Genomic DNA, 16,687 nt, shown 5'->3' with positions numbered 1-16,687 from the left:
AAAATTCCACTCACCTTTCTCAAAATTTGAGCAAGAGATCTGATCTCCAAGAAGAAATTCGATATCCTAACCATTAAAGAATTCTCTTAGGGATACAAGTGTTTGTTTTTATAAACTAGAAATATGGTTCAATGGCCGGGAGGGTGAATTTTTAAATATAAATTTACATCCTTTACTAAGTTATGACGATTTGATCACAATTCGAATTACAAAGGAAAAAAAAATATTCGATTGCTAATATATATGTGCTAAATATACTTATAATAATCCCTTCTAAAAGATTTACTAGTCACTAAAAAATATATACTTTGTTCTCCTCAAATTAGTAATTAATTAAGAAAAATATATATTAAAACTTGAGAAATTTGAATAACATCGAGCTCGACAGCTCGTGCTTTGATTTTGGAAAAACAATCGGACCAAATTAAATCACTTAAAGTACAGATACGTTTATCATAACAATTTCCTTCTACTTAAGATCTCGTCTTTGATAGTATTTACTAAAATATTCTTCCCGGATCTTTACTATGATTTTTCTGTGATCTTTTTCTGTTCATGTCATTTATAACATAATTGTCGAGGTGTGTATAATCTACTTGATACCAGTAATTTTGATGTATAAAAAACAATCTCATCTTAAGAAAAGAAAATAGTAGGAATTTCTCGTGCAAAGTGATCAAGGACAGTGACAAAAAAAGAGGAATAAATAAATAGTAAGTTGAAGCAAAAATAATAGTAGGAAATGAGTAGTGGAAGGAGCAGAATAACAGGCTGCAGGTGCAGGAAGTATATGATGGGAGGGAGGGTACTGGCTGATCAGAAAGCATCCTTTCAAAGGGCCAAAATGCCCTACGCAAGCTGGCCTTGCTATTTGTTTTATCAGTGTAGAAAGTTGGAGCACTTACCTAAATCAAGATCTAATTGGAGAGAAAAGAATGGAAGAATCATAGTTATCTTTACAAGTGTTATGGGCATCAATTGCTAAAGAAGAAACCCTTTTTCCCCTCTTCACATATTTGTTTCTTTATTTAGTCTTTTCCATGAGCATCTCAGGCTGATCTACACAGCACTCACACTCGTTTTTCATCGCCTTTAGATACTCTACTGGCTTAATTTGACCTCTTAAGCATGCCTGTAGTGCCTCTCTCCTTCCTTCATTGGATGGCCTACTGAGTTTTTTTGGCTTCAAAAAAGTTTGCCTTAAATTAATCTGGTCTTAGATTACTTGGAGTAGTTAGGATATTTTGCTAATTTAGAAGTTAATTAGCACAGTTAATTACTTGTGAAAATGGACAGGCAAAGGCATGTTTGAACAAAATCTCTCTCACTGTGCTTCTTTTATTTTATTAGTGGCTGTATCACCTTGTTTACAAAATTGAGAGCACAAACTTCACTAGTTAGACATCTAATTTCTTGACTGTAATATAATGAAAAAATCTTTTTTTCACGAATTCAAGGGCTTCAAGTAAACTTGAACCCCATATTTTGGTTTTATTGTAAGGACAACAACAGGAGCATGGCGGTAACTATCTGAAATATTGAAGCTAAACTGGGAAATCAACATGGCTAATATGATTTTAGCTTCCATCATAGCAAAGGATTGGCCTATACAATTCCGGGGTCCGGCCGCAAAAGGGATGAAATGCCGTCCGGGAGCAAATGACTTGGAGGCAAATCTGTCAGGATTGAACTCATTTGCATCTTTTCCCCATAATTCTTCGCTGTGGTGAATTGCTAGAACCGGAATCCATATCTGTAGCCCCTTTGGAATATCAAGATCACCTAGCTTAATATCTTCGAAGGCCATTCGAGGGAGCAAAGTGCCCGATGGGTAGAGCCTCAGAGACTCGCTTACAACCATGTTTAGCTGCAGCAAAGGAAAGAAGTTCGTATACAAGTTAGTTGACCATGAAGAAAAAACTTGACCAGATAATCGGGGATCAAAAGGCAAGGAATGTAGGTGGTTTTTGGCTTTAATGGAAGGTACAAAACTTTACATGGCCACTATAGGACCTTTGTTGACCATACCAACCTGCGTGAACCTAAAGAATACGAAATCCCTTTTGACTCATTTAGGATGATTCCATTTTAATCATCACTAGGTTGGCAGCTAGGCTGTTAAATGGATTAATCAATATTGGGATTCTTTGGCTTCTTCCATTAAACTATACCTCGAAGCTCTAGCTTAGAAAAACGAGCTCTGGAGTGGCGAACCATGAACTATAAGGCCTGATTTGTTAAATTAGGTGGTGGTGGTTCTATATTTTCTTTGGAAATGACCCTAGACTTGTCGTTGTCATACATAACAGAGTGCCCCCAGCTAGCTAAAAGCACAATAGTACACGAGCATTTTGTCTAATTCTCTTTAATGGCAAAAGGATTTGCTACCTTAAAAAGAGAGAGAAATGAAAATATTTAAAACTGATATTCTTTAGCTTATCTGAGGAAGATAGTCATTGCTAATTATATTGCTGCAAGTAGGATTTGGTAGGTACAACTTTTATTTAAAAGTTTTAGAAAGGTTAGGCAATGACAACTATCTTATCAGCAGACAGGACAATTTTCATATCTATACTGTAAACAGCTCAGGCGTCAATTTACAATTGAATTCTTCATGAAGCTAGAGGAAAATACATTTAGAATCATAGTGTTGGATTTCAGTATTATTATACCTCCCTACATCATGGATTCTACTGCCAGTTAAGCCCCCACTGTTTTGCATGGTTTAGGGTAAAGGGGACGGATTTTGAAAGGCTTGATAAATTGTTGCTTACCAGATTGAATTTGGGAAGATGGTCGATTGAAGGAGTTTCATCATTGCAGACTTCTTTCACCTCTGCTCTCACCTTTTCTTGCCAGGAAGGGTTGCTAGCTAGAAGCATGACTGTCCATGTGAGTAAAAGAGAAGTTGTCTCATGTCCAGCAAAGAAGAATGTCTTACATTCATCCATAACCAACTGCAGGTTTATATTAAAACCATCACTTCTCTTCTTCTCCATCTCATTTAGGAGCATCCCCAGTAAATCATCTCCATAAGAACTACTTCTGCCGATCTCTACGCAGTCTTTCCGGCTTTGTATAATCTCCAGCAGTAATCTATCCACCTCCATCTTCTTAGATTTTATTTGTCTGTTGTAGTTGCTTGGAAAGAACCTGTCAGAGGAGTGCATTAAAATTTAATCCCACATGACCCTGAATCTATTGTTAATGCAAGTTGTTGCAGACAAGGAATCACTAGTAAATTTCTGAAGAGCCAGAACTGACTTGAAAGAGAAAGAAGAGTATCAAAGGGAAAAAAAATGACCACGTAAAAGAAATCCATACACTACTTTTTATCAGATATAGAATCAGATTATAAAAAAAGAAAAAAAAAATTCTATTTCTCTGAATAAGACCTACCGGCTTCCGGGAAGGCACAAGTGCCTAGTTGCCTGATGACAAAGACTTTGCAATTCTGTTAAGAGATGGAATATTTGCTTCCCCTTTTCATAGCTACTACCGAATTGGGTTCTTGAAATTATATCAGCAGTAACTCTAGACATGTATTCACCAATTTCTACCTCTGTTTGGCCTGATTCTACTGCATTTTGCAGTGATTGGAGCATATTCTTTGTGCATTCCACCATCAGCCCTGCTTTGCTCTTCATAACCAGGAAAATAAAAAATCTAAATTAACCCACCATTTTTACCAGCACTTCAATCATTAAAAACGAATCAAATACCAACAATATGAATCATGTCATGAGCTATATATTAACCTTGAGCCTTTCTCCCATGAATGACGGCGCCGCAATATGGCGTTGATGATACCAATCACTGCCGTTAGCCATTAACAAACCACGACCAATAAAATGTTTTGTTCCTTCTCTCTGCAGCCATGATTTTCCAGATTTAGTGCTATACTTTGTTAAAAGTTCCTTGATCATTTCTGTCTCCGATATGCACAGCCGTGGCTCTACCCCATTCCAAAATATGAACCTTTTCCCTGTAAAAAAACAAAAAAGGAGAGCAAACATAAGGTTTTTTCTTTCAGTAAAACAGTGGATTAAGTCTCCGGTTCAAGTCCCGTCGTCTCGACAGTGAGATATGCTTACATACCGTATTGTTTAGACCAAGCAACATAATGTGGCAAGAGACGATTGACAGTGTCATGAGTGATGTGATCCATGTCCTTGGAAGTTGATTTAGAAACATAAGCGGCAACGTCTAGGATGTTTCCGGTGAGAGGGCGGGGTTTTGGGCCACGCACTCCTTGCTTCTCCATGATTTTCTGGATGCGCCTTGGTGTAAGAAAATAACATGATATGGTATCATATGCAACCTTGAGAAACGAAAAGATGAATATAACTAATAGACTTGTCAACACCAACATCATCACAGCCATGGTTGGTGGTGATCAATCAACTTATAAGCAATACACTACAGACAGGGAAAAAAATATATTAAGAGTTGCAGACTGGAGGGTTGTCTAGTGAATCAACTGAGGAACATTAATTTATAGGCACAACAAAAAAGCACGAATTTTTAGAAGTTGTTTTTTTTAAAAAAAAATGATATTAAAGGTTAGAGTGGTATCTATTTTTCACAAAAACATCCTTATAGTTTCAATTTAGGCGATTGAATTCGTATAATTTCTCCATTATGTAATAGAGGTCCCTCGTCTATAATCAACCTAATTATCTGTTAATTTTGACTTTTAAAAGTATGGGAACACATGATAGCTTTTTATTAGTGGTGTTTGTAGATATACTTGGGTTGAGTTTGAGTTTATAATTATATCTAATTTAATTTTTGATATTTTATAAATTATAAATTTGATTTATTTATTTATTAAAACTCGAGTGAGTTGGATATATCGAGTTGAGCTAAATTTTTTATGGATATTGAAGATATTCACGAATTAGGCTTACGTTAAAAAAACCTATTAACAAGAACTTTGGATGTGAAACATTTATAAATAAAATAAAATAAATATTCAATTCATAAATTATTAAATATAAATAAAAACAGAGAATAGAATATACATGTTGGGTCGGGTTGATCCGGTTTCAAAAATCTTGATCAGCCACCCGACCCAAGATATCAATTTCTTTGATTTTTTAACCAACTATTATTTATAATATCCATATTATCCAACATCGACGGATCAGATCGAGTCAGATAATGCAAATATTACAAATAAACAACCGGATTTTTTTAATACCTCTAGTTTCAAGTTTAGAAAAAGTTCAAATTAATTTAAATTTTGAAAAAAAAAAAATTTTCTTGCCAATTTTTTATTTATATATAAATAGAATTTGTTTCTAATTTATTTATTTAAAAAGTTACTTTTAACTATATTTTAAGATTTTAAAAATGATTTTTTTTTGTTAACTCGGCTTATTCTAGATTTGTTATTATTTTTATTTATTTAACTAACTCTTTACATATTTACCAAAATAAAGTGAGTTTTTATTTTTTATATTTATTTTTTTACTTGATAAAATTATGTATTTATAGATGAAACTTTCTTGATTCAATTTTTATATTTTTCTCATAGGCTTGTTTTCTTAATTTATTTTTTCATGAAAGCTGATTTTATGTGTTTGAGATTTTATAATTTTGCATAAAATGCATTTATTTACTAATACTTTTATTTGGATTTTAGAAATAAAATAAAAAATAAGCTAGAAACATAAAACAAATACGAAAATCAACATAAAAGTTTTAATCAATTTTTTTTCTTTTTAAATATAAAGTAAAAAAACGTTTTCTAATGTAAAACAATTTTTAAGTATAAATAAATAAAAAAGTGAAAAAATATTGACTTTTAATTTTAATATATATATATATATTAATTTTTTAAAAAAAATTCTTTTTTTCTATGATAGGAACCAATAAAAAGCTTACATGTGTGCCCCTCCCTTTTAAAAGACAAAATTAATGGATAATTAGGTTGATTATAAATAGAAGGACCTCTATTGCCTAACTGACCAAACATCATAAGGATCTAATTGCCCATATTGAAATCGAAAGGGTATCTTTATCAAAAACCAATAACACAAGGACCTCTAATATCATTAAACATTTTTTTCCTATTATGTTTTTGGGTAGATTGGTAAATTTGAGGATTTGTTTTCTATTTATAAAATTTGCCAGTCAAATATAACATTTCGAATTATAAATCTACTATAATTTCCAAAACTAAATCTAATTCCTTATTCCATATAAGGTAAACAATAAATTCTTTGCTTTTTATAGTAATATATTGGGCTGCTTTTGTTTTTGTAGAAGTAAATCTATTTTCTAATAACAACCCGTTGTTTTTACTCTTTAAAAATACTTTTAAAAAATATTAAAAATTTTATATTTTTTTATTTGTTTCAAATTAATTTTTTTATTTCTAATCCTTTCCATATCTTTTACCTATATCTTTTATATCAAATCTTTTTCATTAATTAGCTCATATCGAATTTGTTTACAAGTTCAAGATTCAAATATTTGCACATGATCTTTTTCTTATAATCAAGATTGGTAAAAAACAAATTTTATTTTTTGGTAGATTTGAGGGGTTTTTTTTTCTATTTATAAAATTTGTGAATCAAATTGTTTGCTTGATGATAGTAGTTTAAAAAGATTGAGACCCTCTCGCAATTGTTTTTTAAAGACATGACTGTTATATTTGCTAAATATAAATCTTTAAATATTTCAAACGGGAGGAACATGATTTAAAGCATGATAAAAATAATAATATTTTATGGATTTAGTGCATTGAATTCAAATTATAAATCTATTACAATTTTCAAAACTAAATCTAATTCCTTATTACATATAAGGCAAATAATTTCTCTTCCTTGTAATTTATTGTGTTTTGTTTTTTCTAGAAGTGAATCTATATCCTAATAAATCTATATCTACAATTCTGCCTACTTATAGTTAAAAAAAAATAAAACTCTCAATTTCAATTATAAACCCTCACTTTTAATTATGTGATGTGTTATGAACAACTATTTTGAAAGGATTGCTTATATTATAAGATTATATTAGTGGTCTACGGTATACCTGTATTAGAAAACTTTTATAATAAAAAAAAATCTATATACTTAAAATATATTTTTAAAAAAAATATATGAGTTGAATTACCGACTCGACTCAATTAAGAGTTGAATGATAAAATTAAAAAACAAATTGAGTGACTATAAAATAAAAAGGCTTGACTCTCTTCCCTTCCCATTCAATTCATTCATTGATGTTTGCAAGAAAAGGAAGCTCAATACTTTTCTAGTGTTTAAATTCAGTTTTTATATCTCTAATTTTTTTTAATTCAATATAATTTCATTTATTTTTATCAAATTAAGTATTATCTAAAGTTAGTTTTTTTTTTTCAACACCGCAAATAATCACCATTAAATTAAATAAAATAAATAACAAAATCTGATTTCAATACACAAATTTCCTCTCACAATACACTATCACCGATCTCTTTGAGTTTTTTTTTCTTAATAATCACGTTCATCCACACTTCCCCAATTATTAAGTATTAGCACCACCTAAATAAATAAATAACCAAGCACAACCAATTAATGAATATGAAGAGTGAGAAACTAAAAGAGATAAGTTTTTAACTAGATCATTTAGTGCAAATATTTTTTTTAGAATATTTATTATTGTTTTTTTTAAGAAATAAATCATGTTGTCAATTTTTATTTAAGAAATATATTACATATTTATTGGTGAAGACACGATTAAACAATGAACTTCAAAGTCCCTTAACCTATTCAAACGTCTATTACAATCTAATAGTTTAATTATGTATCATTTACATCCTTATTTTATTTTAATCAATCCATTAATAATTAAGATATGATTTTCTTTTATATTCATCAATGTTTCATTTATTCACTTATCTTGAAATTTTATTTTTTTTCATTTTAATTTTATACTCTTGATGATTTTTTTTCAATTTAATTAATAAATAATTTTATGAAAAATTAATTGCAATTAACAAACATGATTGAATTAGGTTGAAGTAATAAAAAAAATAATTAGGATTAAACAGAATGGGTGTTTGAACAAATTTAGAATTTGGATTTTGAAATTTTTTTTATTGAAAATAAGTATATATAAAACACAATGAAAAATAAATAGATTATTATAATGATAGTCATCAAATTGAAATTATTTTTCTTAATTTTTACACTTAAAAGTTAATTGTAGAAATGAATATAAATCATTGAATGAGAAAAATAAAAACTTCAAAACTTTTAACAATCTTGTTTATTTATAATAAATCAGACAGCTAATATTAAACCGTTTCATTAAATGATTCAAAACGCCTAAAAAATAAGAGGTGAATTAGGTGTTCTGGAAACTTAACCTATATTAGTTTTTATCAAACAAACATAAAGAATACAACAACATCCACACATAAAATTCCAAGTTTGAAAACAAAAGAAACCACACTTCAACAATAAAAAAATACTAAGGCAATAATAAAAAGATAAGAAAGGATAAATTACATGTGAATTTTATAATAATTCAGCTCTAACCACATGCTCCACTCTCTAAGCTAAAAGTTTGGGCTTCTACTCTTATATGCAACCCGTTTCACGGAATAAACTATACTTTTTACATTTGAATATTTTTTATATACTTAAGATCCAAACCTTTAAATATGATTTTTTTTCTCTATATCAAAACCTAACAAATATTTTTTTTTAAGAAAAAAATGAAATTGTTTATGATTTTTTTTCATGGACTCAAAGTCAAAACCTAACACTTTTATTATGGGATAAATATTGAAACCTATATGACCTTTGTATAAGATCAAAGTCAAAACATAAATGGTATTTTTCACGGGATGAAGATCAAAACCTATATAAGATTGATCACATGAAAGTTTACAACTGAATATTCAAATGATTATAAAGCCACTTATACACTTTATCAATATTTTTTACTATAAAAATGAAAACAACACTCACTCACAATAATAGATTGCAAAGAAAATCTCAAGTCTTTTGTAAGGTGTAATATAACTCTTTAGGTAAATATGGAAGAGAAAAAGTAAACTCAAAATAGATAGAATGTGATTATGTCAAGATGCATCAAGCTATAAATATGAAAGTACACATATAAAAACATGATGTGTATCATTATGTAAGTCAACCTTATTATCATAATAAATGAGAGTAAGTAGAAAAATAGTGATGCCAAAATCAGCCAACAATGAATGAGACTATAATAACTCACAAGTTGTGTAAGCTACAACATGATATTTGGCTTCCACGGAGGAGCGAGAGATAGTTGTTTACTTCATGGTTTTATAAGATATATATGGGACTTGAACTAGAAAAAAAATACACAAGAGGATGGTTGAATGACGAGTTATCGGACAACTTATTCAATCTAAGTCATAATAATAATAAGTTGAAGGGAATTGGATGTGAGAAGAAAACTAACTTATCCTGGAGTCTGTTTGAGGTACTATAATAAGTGATGAGTTATGAATTACATGTAAATAAGGTTGTCAAGTATGATACATGAAATGATTAAGAACATTCACGTCAAAAACTATATCATGTAGTAATATCTAGTTGCAATGAGACTCGCATCTTGAAATGAGTCTATGTTATATTTACATTAATTCAAATAAATTCCTCTTTTGGAATGTGCAACCTCAGTACAAAAAAAACATTTGAGAGGACCAAGTTCCTTAACTTGAGGTTATGAGTATAGAAAAGATTTTATATATATAATGGTTAAAGGATCATTTTTAGTCAAAGTGGTATCATCAACATAAATAAAGATGAAAATAAAAGAAGTACCTTTGTGAAAGGAAAATAAAGAGTGCCATCCTGAGATTTCATAAATTTAACACCAAGTAATTTCTCAACCCATTTTTAAGAAGCTTTCTTAAGATTATAACGTGGCTTGCGTAAATGATAAATAAGGTTAGGAATAACTAGGTAAAAATAATGATATATAGACTTTTTCTTCAAGGTCATTATAAAGAAAGGTGTTTTAGATATCTTTCACTGTCAGAAAATTACAAATACAAATGGAAATATCAACAAAAGCAATTATATCAGTATATTATAGTGATATTTATCGATAAAATATGCTCTTACTATGTTCCTCAATATATACCAATGAAAATTGTTTATCGATGTATACCGAGAAAATTACATTGGGATAAGAAGGAAAGAAAGAAAAAATGATATGTCATTTTACAGATAGTATTACCGACAAAATAAATTTGTTGCTAATAGTTGTCAGTAAATCCGCCAGTATGATTTAAGTTATGACCTGACGAAACGACCCCCCTCCCCCGTTTCTTCTTCTTCTTTTTCTTCTTCTACTCCTTGCTAATAGTTCATTTTTTTTTTAAGATTGCCCACATCAAGTAAGCAAAACTGTCCATTTTTTGTTTTAATTTATTTCTAAAATGTTAATTTTTATGGAATTTTGATGTAGTATATATAGTTTATTTGTGTGTTTACTTGTTTTATAACTTTTTTTCATAGAAAATTGTTGTATGAATATATGATTTGTACATGTCAGAGTTATGTTTGAAATTTTAAAAAATCATATTTATTTATAATTTGATGAAATTGATTTCGATTTTGTGATTTGGTTATTTTGTAATGAAATTATATATGAAATGTATCATATCATAAATCGTTTTATTTTCTAAGGGATAATTTTATTTTTTGAAATAGAAAATTCAATCCCCTTTTCTGACAAATGAATTCATTGATTAAATTTTTAAAAAATAATTGTTAGAGTCTCTCCAAAAATTGACTTCATCCATCTGTCCAAATAATTTCCAAGAGGTCGTTAACATCAAAGAGAGATCATACCGTCCATCTCAACCAATGATTTTTTTGTATCTTCATCAAACACCATATCTGCCAGGTCTCGTATTCCCTATTCAATTGTCAGTTAATCAAATGAAAATTTTTTATTTTTTTTATTATTCATAAAAAAATGGACATTTCTTGCTACATACACCTCGATTCATTATTCAAGTAAACAACGATTGGTTCCTTTTCTTTTGTGCTTAGAAATTACGTACCTACGCATAAAAAAACAAATATAATTGTAATAAAGTATAGCACAAGTTGCTTTTTTGTTGTCTGATCTTGATCTTGATCTTGATAAAGTGTCCTTGGGTTTCAAAAAAACATCAATTTTGATTGATTACCAATTGTTGAAAATGGTGTTGATCATGGATCTTGCTGTGCCTTTTGAATTCCTGCCATATTTGCATGTGGCTTTATTTCATCCAAGGCTTTTTTTCATGCTTGCATCCATGGCTTTCTCATGCCATATATACAATATATTGATTGTAGAGTTCAAGAACTAGTAACACAACTCTTTCTACATGAATTTCTAAAATTTTGTATATTTTGGAAGTGTAAGCTTAAACCCATTATTGCAAGTACTTTAGTAATACAAAATCTTTTAGGGTTTATCTTCAAAAAGCCATGCATGTAGCCTAAATTAAACTTTGTAGCTTCGAATTTGGAATCGAGAGAAACAATGCACCGTATAACTTAATTTGTTGCTTTATTCGATCGACTCCTTGCAAGGAACCTGTTCATATTTTATGGGGTCAATTAGTTCAAAAGGCAGGGAAGATGCTTTGACTTTGTGTGTATTAATCTGGTGTTTGACCACTTTATCAGGCAACGACGGTAGAACCTTGATTAAAACGAATAATTCCACGCTTAATTAATTCTTCAAATATGCAATTAATTAAAGCTTGTTTTATACACTAGAGAAGGTGCATGAATTTCCTGTCTTTTTAACCTCCTCTCTTTCCTTCTGGTAAAGGGTTAAAGAAGCAGGCCTGCATGGGATACCCAACATGATGTTAATATTTCTGACGAAATGTCCATAACGATTAATTAATTAACCCATAGAATAATATATTGTCCTCTACAATCTTCACACCTCATAAATTCAGCATACCAACATGTTCAATAATAATAATAATAATAATAATAAAATAGTGTAGCACACCAAATCAAATTAATTAGAAAAATGATAAAATAGGTACTATGCATGCACCCAATAATCTAACTCTTTGATATGATAAAACAAAGAATTTTACATATCCTAAGATAAATAATTAATCATAATGGCCGAAAATCAAGTATACTCATGAGGTTTATATTAATCACCTTAATTAGAAGATTTTGTAATTAATTAACAATACTTACTTGATCATGTCTCTATGTATCCAAGTATATATATATATATATAACCTTTACTTTACTGAATTCATACTACACGAAGAAACTCAAATCAAAATCTCGAATTCTGTAAGCAAAATAGAAATAGAAAATTCTCCACCAAATCTATATAAAATCTTCCATTTTCTTTACATTGCATGGCACATGCAAAGCACCAAGCTATAAATAAATGGTAATATGAACACAAGATAGTAATCATAATAATAATAATAATAATAATAACTGTGCGAAATTTCTTCATTGACATTCCTGTTCAAAGCTCATAAAGAGATATTGGCTCGTACACCAAGTGGATCAAGAATCAACGCATGCATAGAATCCAGCCGAAAGTTAACAATACAAATTAATTCTCCCAAATTTAGAAAAAAATAATCTGGGCTTGCTGAAAATTATGATCAAAAGGGAGCTCAGAATCCCTTTCAGTTTCAAGAATCAAAAATTTATCGTATCGATCATCTTTGGATATGTTCCATGAACAGAGAATGCACTCTCACTTATAATCTAATGGCAGGGATTGGTGAGTCGGTGCGTAAAACATATCCATGATCATAGTAAAATAGGTTCTAAAGTAACTTTTCTAAAAGGCGTACAAAAATATGATATTGCGATTGAAGCAGAGATTAATAAAAAACGTCATCGATAACGGAAAGGGTTTCAGGGAATCGTGATCTGCTAATGATTAATTTCGCATTGGCTCCACATTTCAAATATAATTAATTAATAGGGAATTAATTAAAAATTAAGCAATGGAAATTAATTCTTGATTGAATGGGGGGGAAAGGATGGGAATGAGAGGACGTGAAAAAAGATCAAGGTTGTTGTTTAATTATTTCTCGTGTTCTTTTGTCATTTTATGAGTCTCTAGAAGTAATTATGAAAGTTTTACGTACGTCGAGTGTTAATAAATTAATATTCATATATTTAATTTTATCCACCGTGAGAAAAAAGTATCAAGTGGAAAATTAATGAATTTTCAAAAAAGAATATGTCAGCTATTTATCCACTTGTAGAATAATTTTAAATTTTTAAATCTAAATTCTAAGATCTTTAATTTTATTTCTAAAAATGTACAGGCATACAATACTATTAAAAAAAACTAAAAAGTTAAACATTTACCGTAACTCTTTTAAATGTTACCGTAACAAAACAACACAACTATCTTTAAAACAAGGTAAATTAGTTATTTTATTGTTTTATACACATAAAATAACTAATATATAATTAGAACAAAAAAAAACCATGCGCTGATTGAAAGGGGTATTTTTTATTTTTTTTTTAATTTCAAATGTGCATAAAAATAATCGCAATGCCCTTGAATTAAATTTGTTTTTGCCTCAAATCAAGGGGCTTTTATGTCTTTTCCATTTTTTTTATTATCGAGTCTAATCAAGAGAAATTTAGTAAGTAGTCATATATAATTTATTCATTAATTTTAAAAAGTTGGCCACGTGTGCTATTAACATGGATGCGCATGAATGCTTCCACAATTTTTGGTTGACGTGTACGATAGCTAAAATCCAGTATCCATAACTATGTTTTATTCCTCATGACATCGTCTTTATCAATGGGCGACGCGTGAATCAAAAAAATATTGAGTTTTGCTTTTAGTGTTTATTTTTTTCTTTTCTCTCTTCTCTTTGGATTTAGAGCTTTACCCCATATATTTTCAAAATAGCTCTTCGATTTATTTTTTTTGGGACTTGATCCCAATTTTTTTTATATAATATTGTTCTTTTTTAATTAACCTCAAATCTAGAAGAGCGTAAGTGGAAGTTTTTCTTAATTTTAATTCAATTGAGTATTTTTTTTATTTATGAAAACGAATTGTTGACTAAATGAGTCAAAAAGAAGGGGAATGGGGGAGGACATGAACATATGCATCGGTCCTAAAGAATTAGCCTTTAAACGAGAGCATAGAACATGCTCTCATGGGGAGAAAAGATCCTCGAGTGCCCTTGCAGGGGGGCAGTGTGCCTCTCAAAGGAACACAAGATGGAGGACAAATAATTCGATCAAAGTTGTACACGGTGTCAAAGGAACAGATGCTTTGTACGGTTGAGATTAGGTTTAATAAGAGAGAGTATAGACAAATTTTGAATCAAAGGACCCCACATGTTGAGGCATATCAATTGATTTTGCTAGTTTTAGCAAATTGATGGGCTCTGTATGCCTTCGTCCCAAGAAACGAAATGGACTGATCGAGGCAAGGCAAAACCGTGCATGTGTTCCATTTGCTCCTTCTTCATGCACTGTCTTGGTTTTTGGTCTACGGGAATGATAAAAACAGGCATTATATATATATATATATATATATATATATATATATTCCCCCTTTTTTTCTTTAATATTTCAGATATCTCGACGCCCCAGTTTTTCTACGAAAAAACCACGTATAAAGAATAAAAAAAAATTCTCCCTTTGGATTCGATATATGGGATTTAATCTGAACAAAAATGATTGAGAAATGTTGATGTAATGCATGATTATTCTCACTTCCATTAATGGATTCTCCAGCAAGTCTTGTGTGAATGTTAAAAATCGAAAAATAAATAAAAAAGTAATAATGGTATTGAATAATTTATCAGATATCAGATTCGTCTGTTCTTGTGGTTGGCATTAACAAGAAAGATTTCTTGGTTTATGGTTTTAAATGAAACATGTAGCTAGTGTATGAATGAGACCCACACAGCAAACTTTTTTTTTTTAATTTAATGTGGGTGTTCGGGCCAGTTTTCACGCACCTCGACTAATCTCACGAGCCCTGAAGTTAATGACCATATAAACCTCCAGTGGCCATTATATAAGCAACCATAGTGCTCAAACATGAGACCATAGAGGAAGCAAATCTCTTAGTCTTAAGCTTTTTACTACTGAGACACCACCTAGATGGTTAGCAAACTTTAATCTCACATGTGATGAACCCAGGTTGGTGATAATAGCATAAATTTTGTGTTCAACTTGTCATTGCAAAGGAGTAGCATAAAAACTTCTTATTGTTTTTGTGAAAACCGACACTCGAATCATTATACAGCCTATAAAGTTTATTGGTATAGTGGTAACGATTATTTTTAAAAGTATATTTTACTAGAAAATATATTTAAATAATATTTTATATTTTTTAATATTTATTTTTAACATTGATACTTCAAAGCTATGTGAAAATATTTAAAAATAATAATTAATTTAAAATAAAAAAATCAACTTTTTCAAAAAAAAAATTGTAGAAGGAAAAAATAAAAACGCTGGAAAGTATATTGAGCCGAATTTGCCTGAGCACCTGTCAAAGTCAAGGGCATATTCCTTTCTATCCAGAAAAGGTAGAAAGGAGAGAAAATTCCTTCAGTCTTTAACCTTGTATTGTATGGGCAACTTATTGAACCTGTGATTTGATTGATAAAAACTGTAAAAGAACAGAACAACTCTAGTACAATTCACTACTGATGCGGTACGGAAAGGATCCATGTTTTTTTACATCAAGCTAGCCTAGCCCATCTCAGTAGAATGAATGCTGTAGCAGTGACTGCAGGGCATTCTCACCTCCTGTCCGTGATGAACTTGAAAAATTCCATCGAAAGATGACAAGTCTCTTTCTTCAATCATGAGTACGAGACACTTTGATTGTGTTTTAGCTAGTATTGTACGATAGAAGGGATAAAAAGAGAAGACAAAATATTTTTGATTAAAAAAATAAATTTATAATTTACGGTAGTGTATGATAACATTCCTTCTCTTTTTTTCCCATCTTTTCTGATAAATTGTTGTTATTTTGATAATGACAAGTCTCCACAATTAACCAAACATTTCACTTTCACGCTTTATACCTGAGAAATCATCAACATGCAAGTTCTGCATTTTGAGCTTCAACTCCCGAAGAAGTTATTTGGGTAATTGCTTTTCCTTTAAGGGAGTCTTTTTATCAGGTAGCTCATCAATCAAGAGATATGGTCCCATGGTTAGACAGGAAAGACTCCAACATGAGGCGTTTTCCTTTCTTGGATGGGGGCAGAAAGATTCCAGGGTCCAAAAGGTGTATTTTCCTCTTGAAATCTCTTCCAAGTTCCAAGGACTCCCCTAATTACTTCCCCCAAAGTCATGTAGGTTCCAAACTGGGGTACCAGGTAGGTGCCAAGTTCAAAACTACAACCTGCGTACCTTAATAAGGTAGAGGACGCGGCTCTACATGTCAAGCTGATTCATCTAATCACATATAATACAGACATCAGCAGATGTAATTTACACCCATGATAAGAGATGGTAGTCGCCTTGCCATGACCTCATTGTCGTGTTCATTTCTTGCCTGCTTACAAATCAGAAAGGGTATATGCGGTAGTCACCATGCCGCATCATTCTACAACTTTGGAAAGAAATGACACTGGCAAATCTAATGATGACCCAGCAACCATCACAGGAAGTTCAAAGCAAATTTAATTCCGAAAGTCATCAATCCC

At 30.4% G+C, this 16,687-nt stretch overlaps 1 protein-coding gene across 1 annotated transcript; it reads right to left on the bottom strand.

Moving 5' to 3' along the window:
* Positions 1 to 1,307: 1,307 nt before the first annotated feature.
* LOC133699021 (cytokinin hydroxylase-like) lies at positions 1,308 to 4,480 on the bottom strand. Its single transcript, XM_062122143.1, has 5 exons — positions 4,099 to 4,480; positions 3,759 to 3,985; positions 3,400 to 3,641; positions 2,775 to 3,153; positions 1,308 to 1,867 (listed from the first exon to the last, which is right to left on the bottom strand). The coding sequence occupies exons 1-5, from the start codon at positions 4,382 to 4,384 to the stop codon at positions 1,445 to 1,447; spliced, it is 1,557 nt and encodes a 518-aa protein (XP_061978127.1). The 5' UTR covers positions 4,385 to 4,480; the 3' UTR covers positions 1,308 to 1,444.
* Positions 4,481 to 16,687: the final 12,207 nt, after the last annotated feature.

Source organism: Populus nigra, chromosome 7 (assembly GCF_951802175.1).
Source record: "Populus nigra chromosome 7, ddPopNigr1.1, whole genome shotgun sequence".
Classification (NCBI taxonomy): Eukaryota; Viridiplantae; Streptophyta; class Magnoliopsida; order Malpighiales; family Salicaceae; genus Populus; species Populus nigra.
Note: the sequence above shows the minus strand (reverse complement) of the source record. Positions and strands in the feature narration are given on the sequence as shown.

Excerpts from the sequence above, each read along its gene's own strand:
- LOC133699021 (XM_062122143.1), bottom strand. The coding sequence starts at position 4,384 with ATGGCTGTGATGATGTTGGTGTTGACAAGTCTATTAGTTATATTCATC. Across the intron at positions 3,642-3,758 it reads TCATGGGAGAAAGGCTCAAG|AGCAAAGCAGGGCTGATGGT; the intron begins GTTAATATATAG and ends CTGGTTATGAAG. Across the intron at positions 3,154-3,399 it reads TTGTGCCTTCCCGGAAGCCG|GTTCTTTCCAAGCAACTACA; the intron begins GTAGGTCTTATT and ends CTCCTCTGACAG.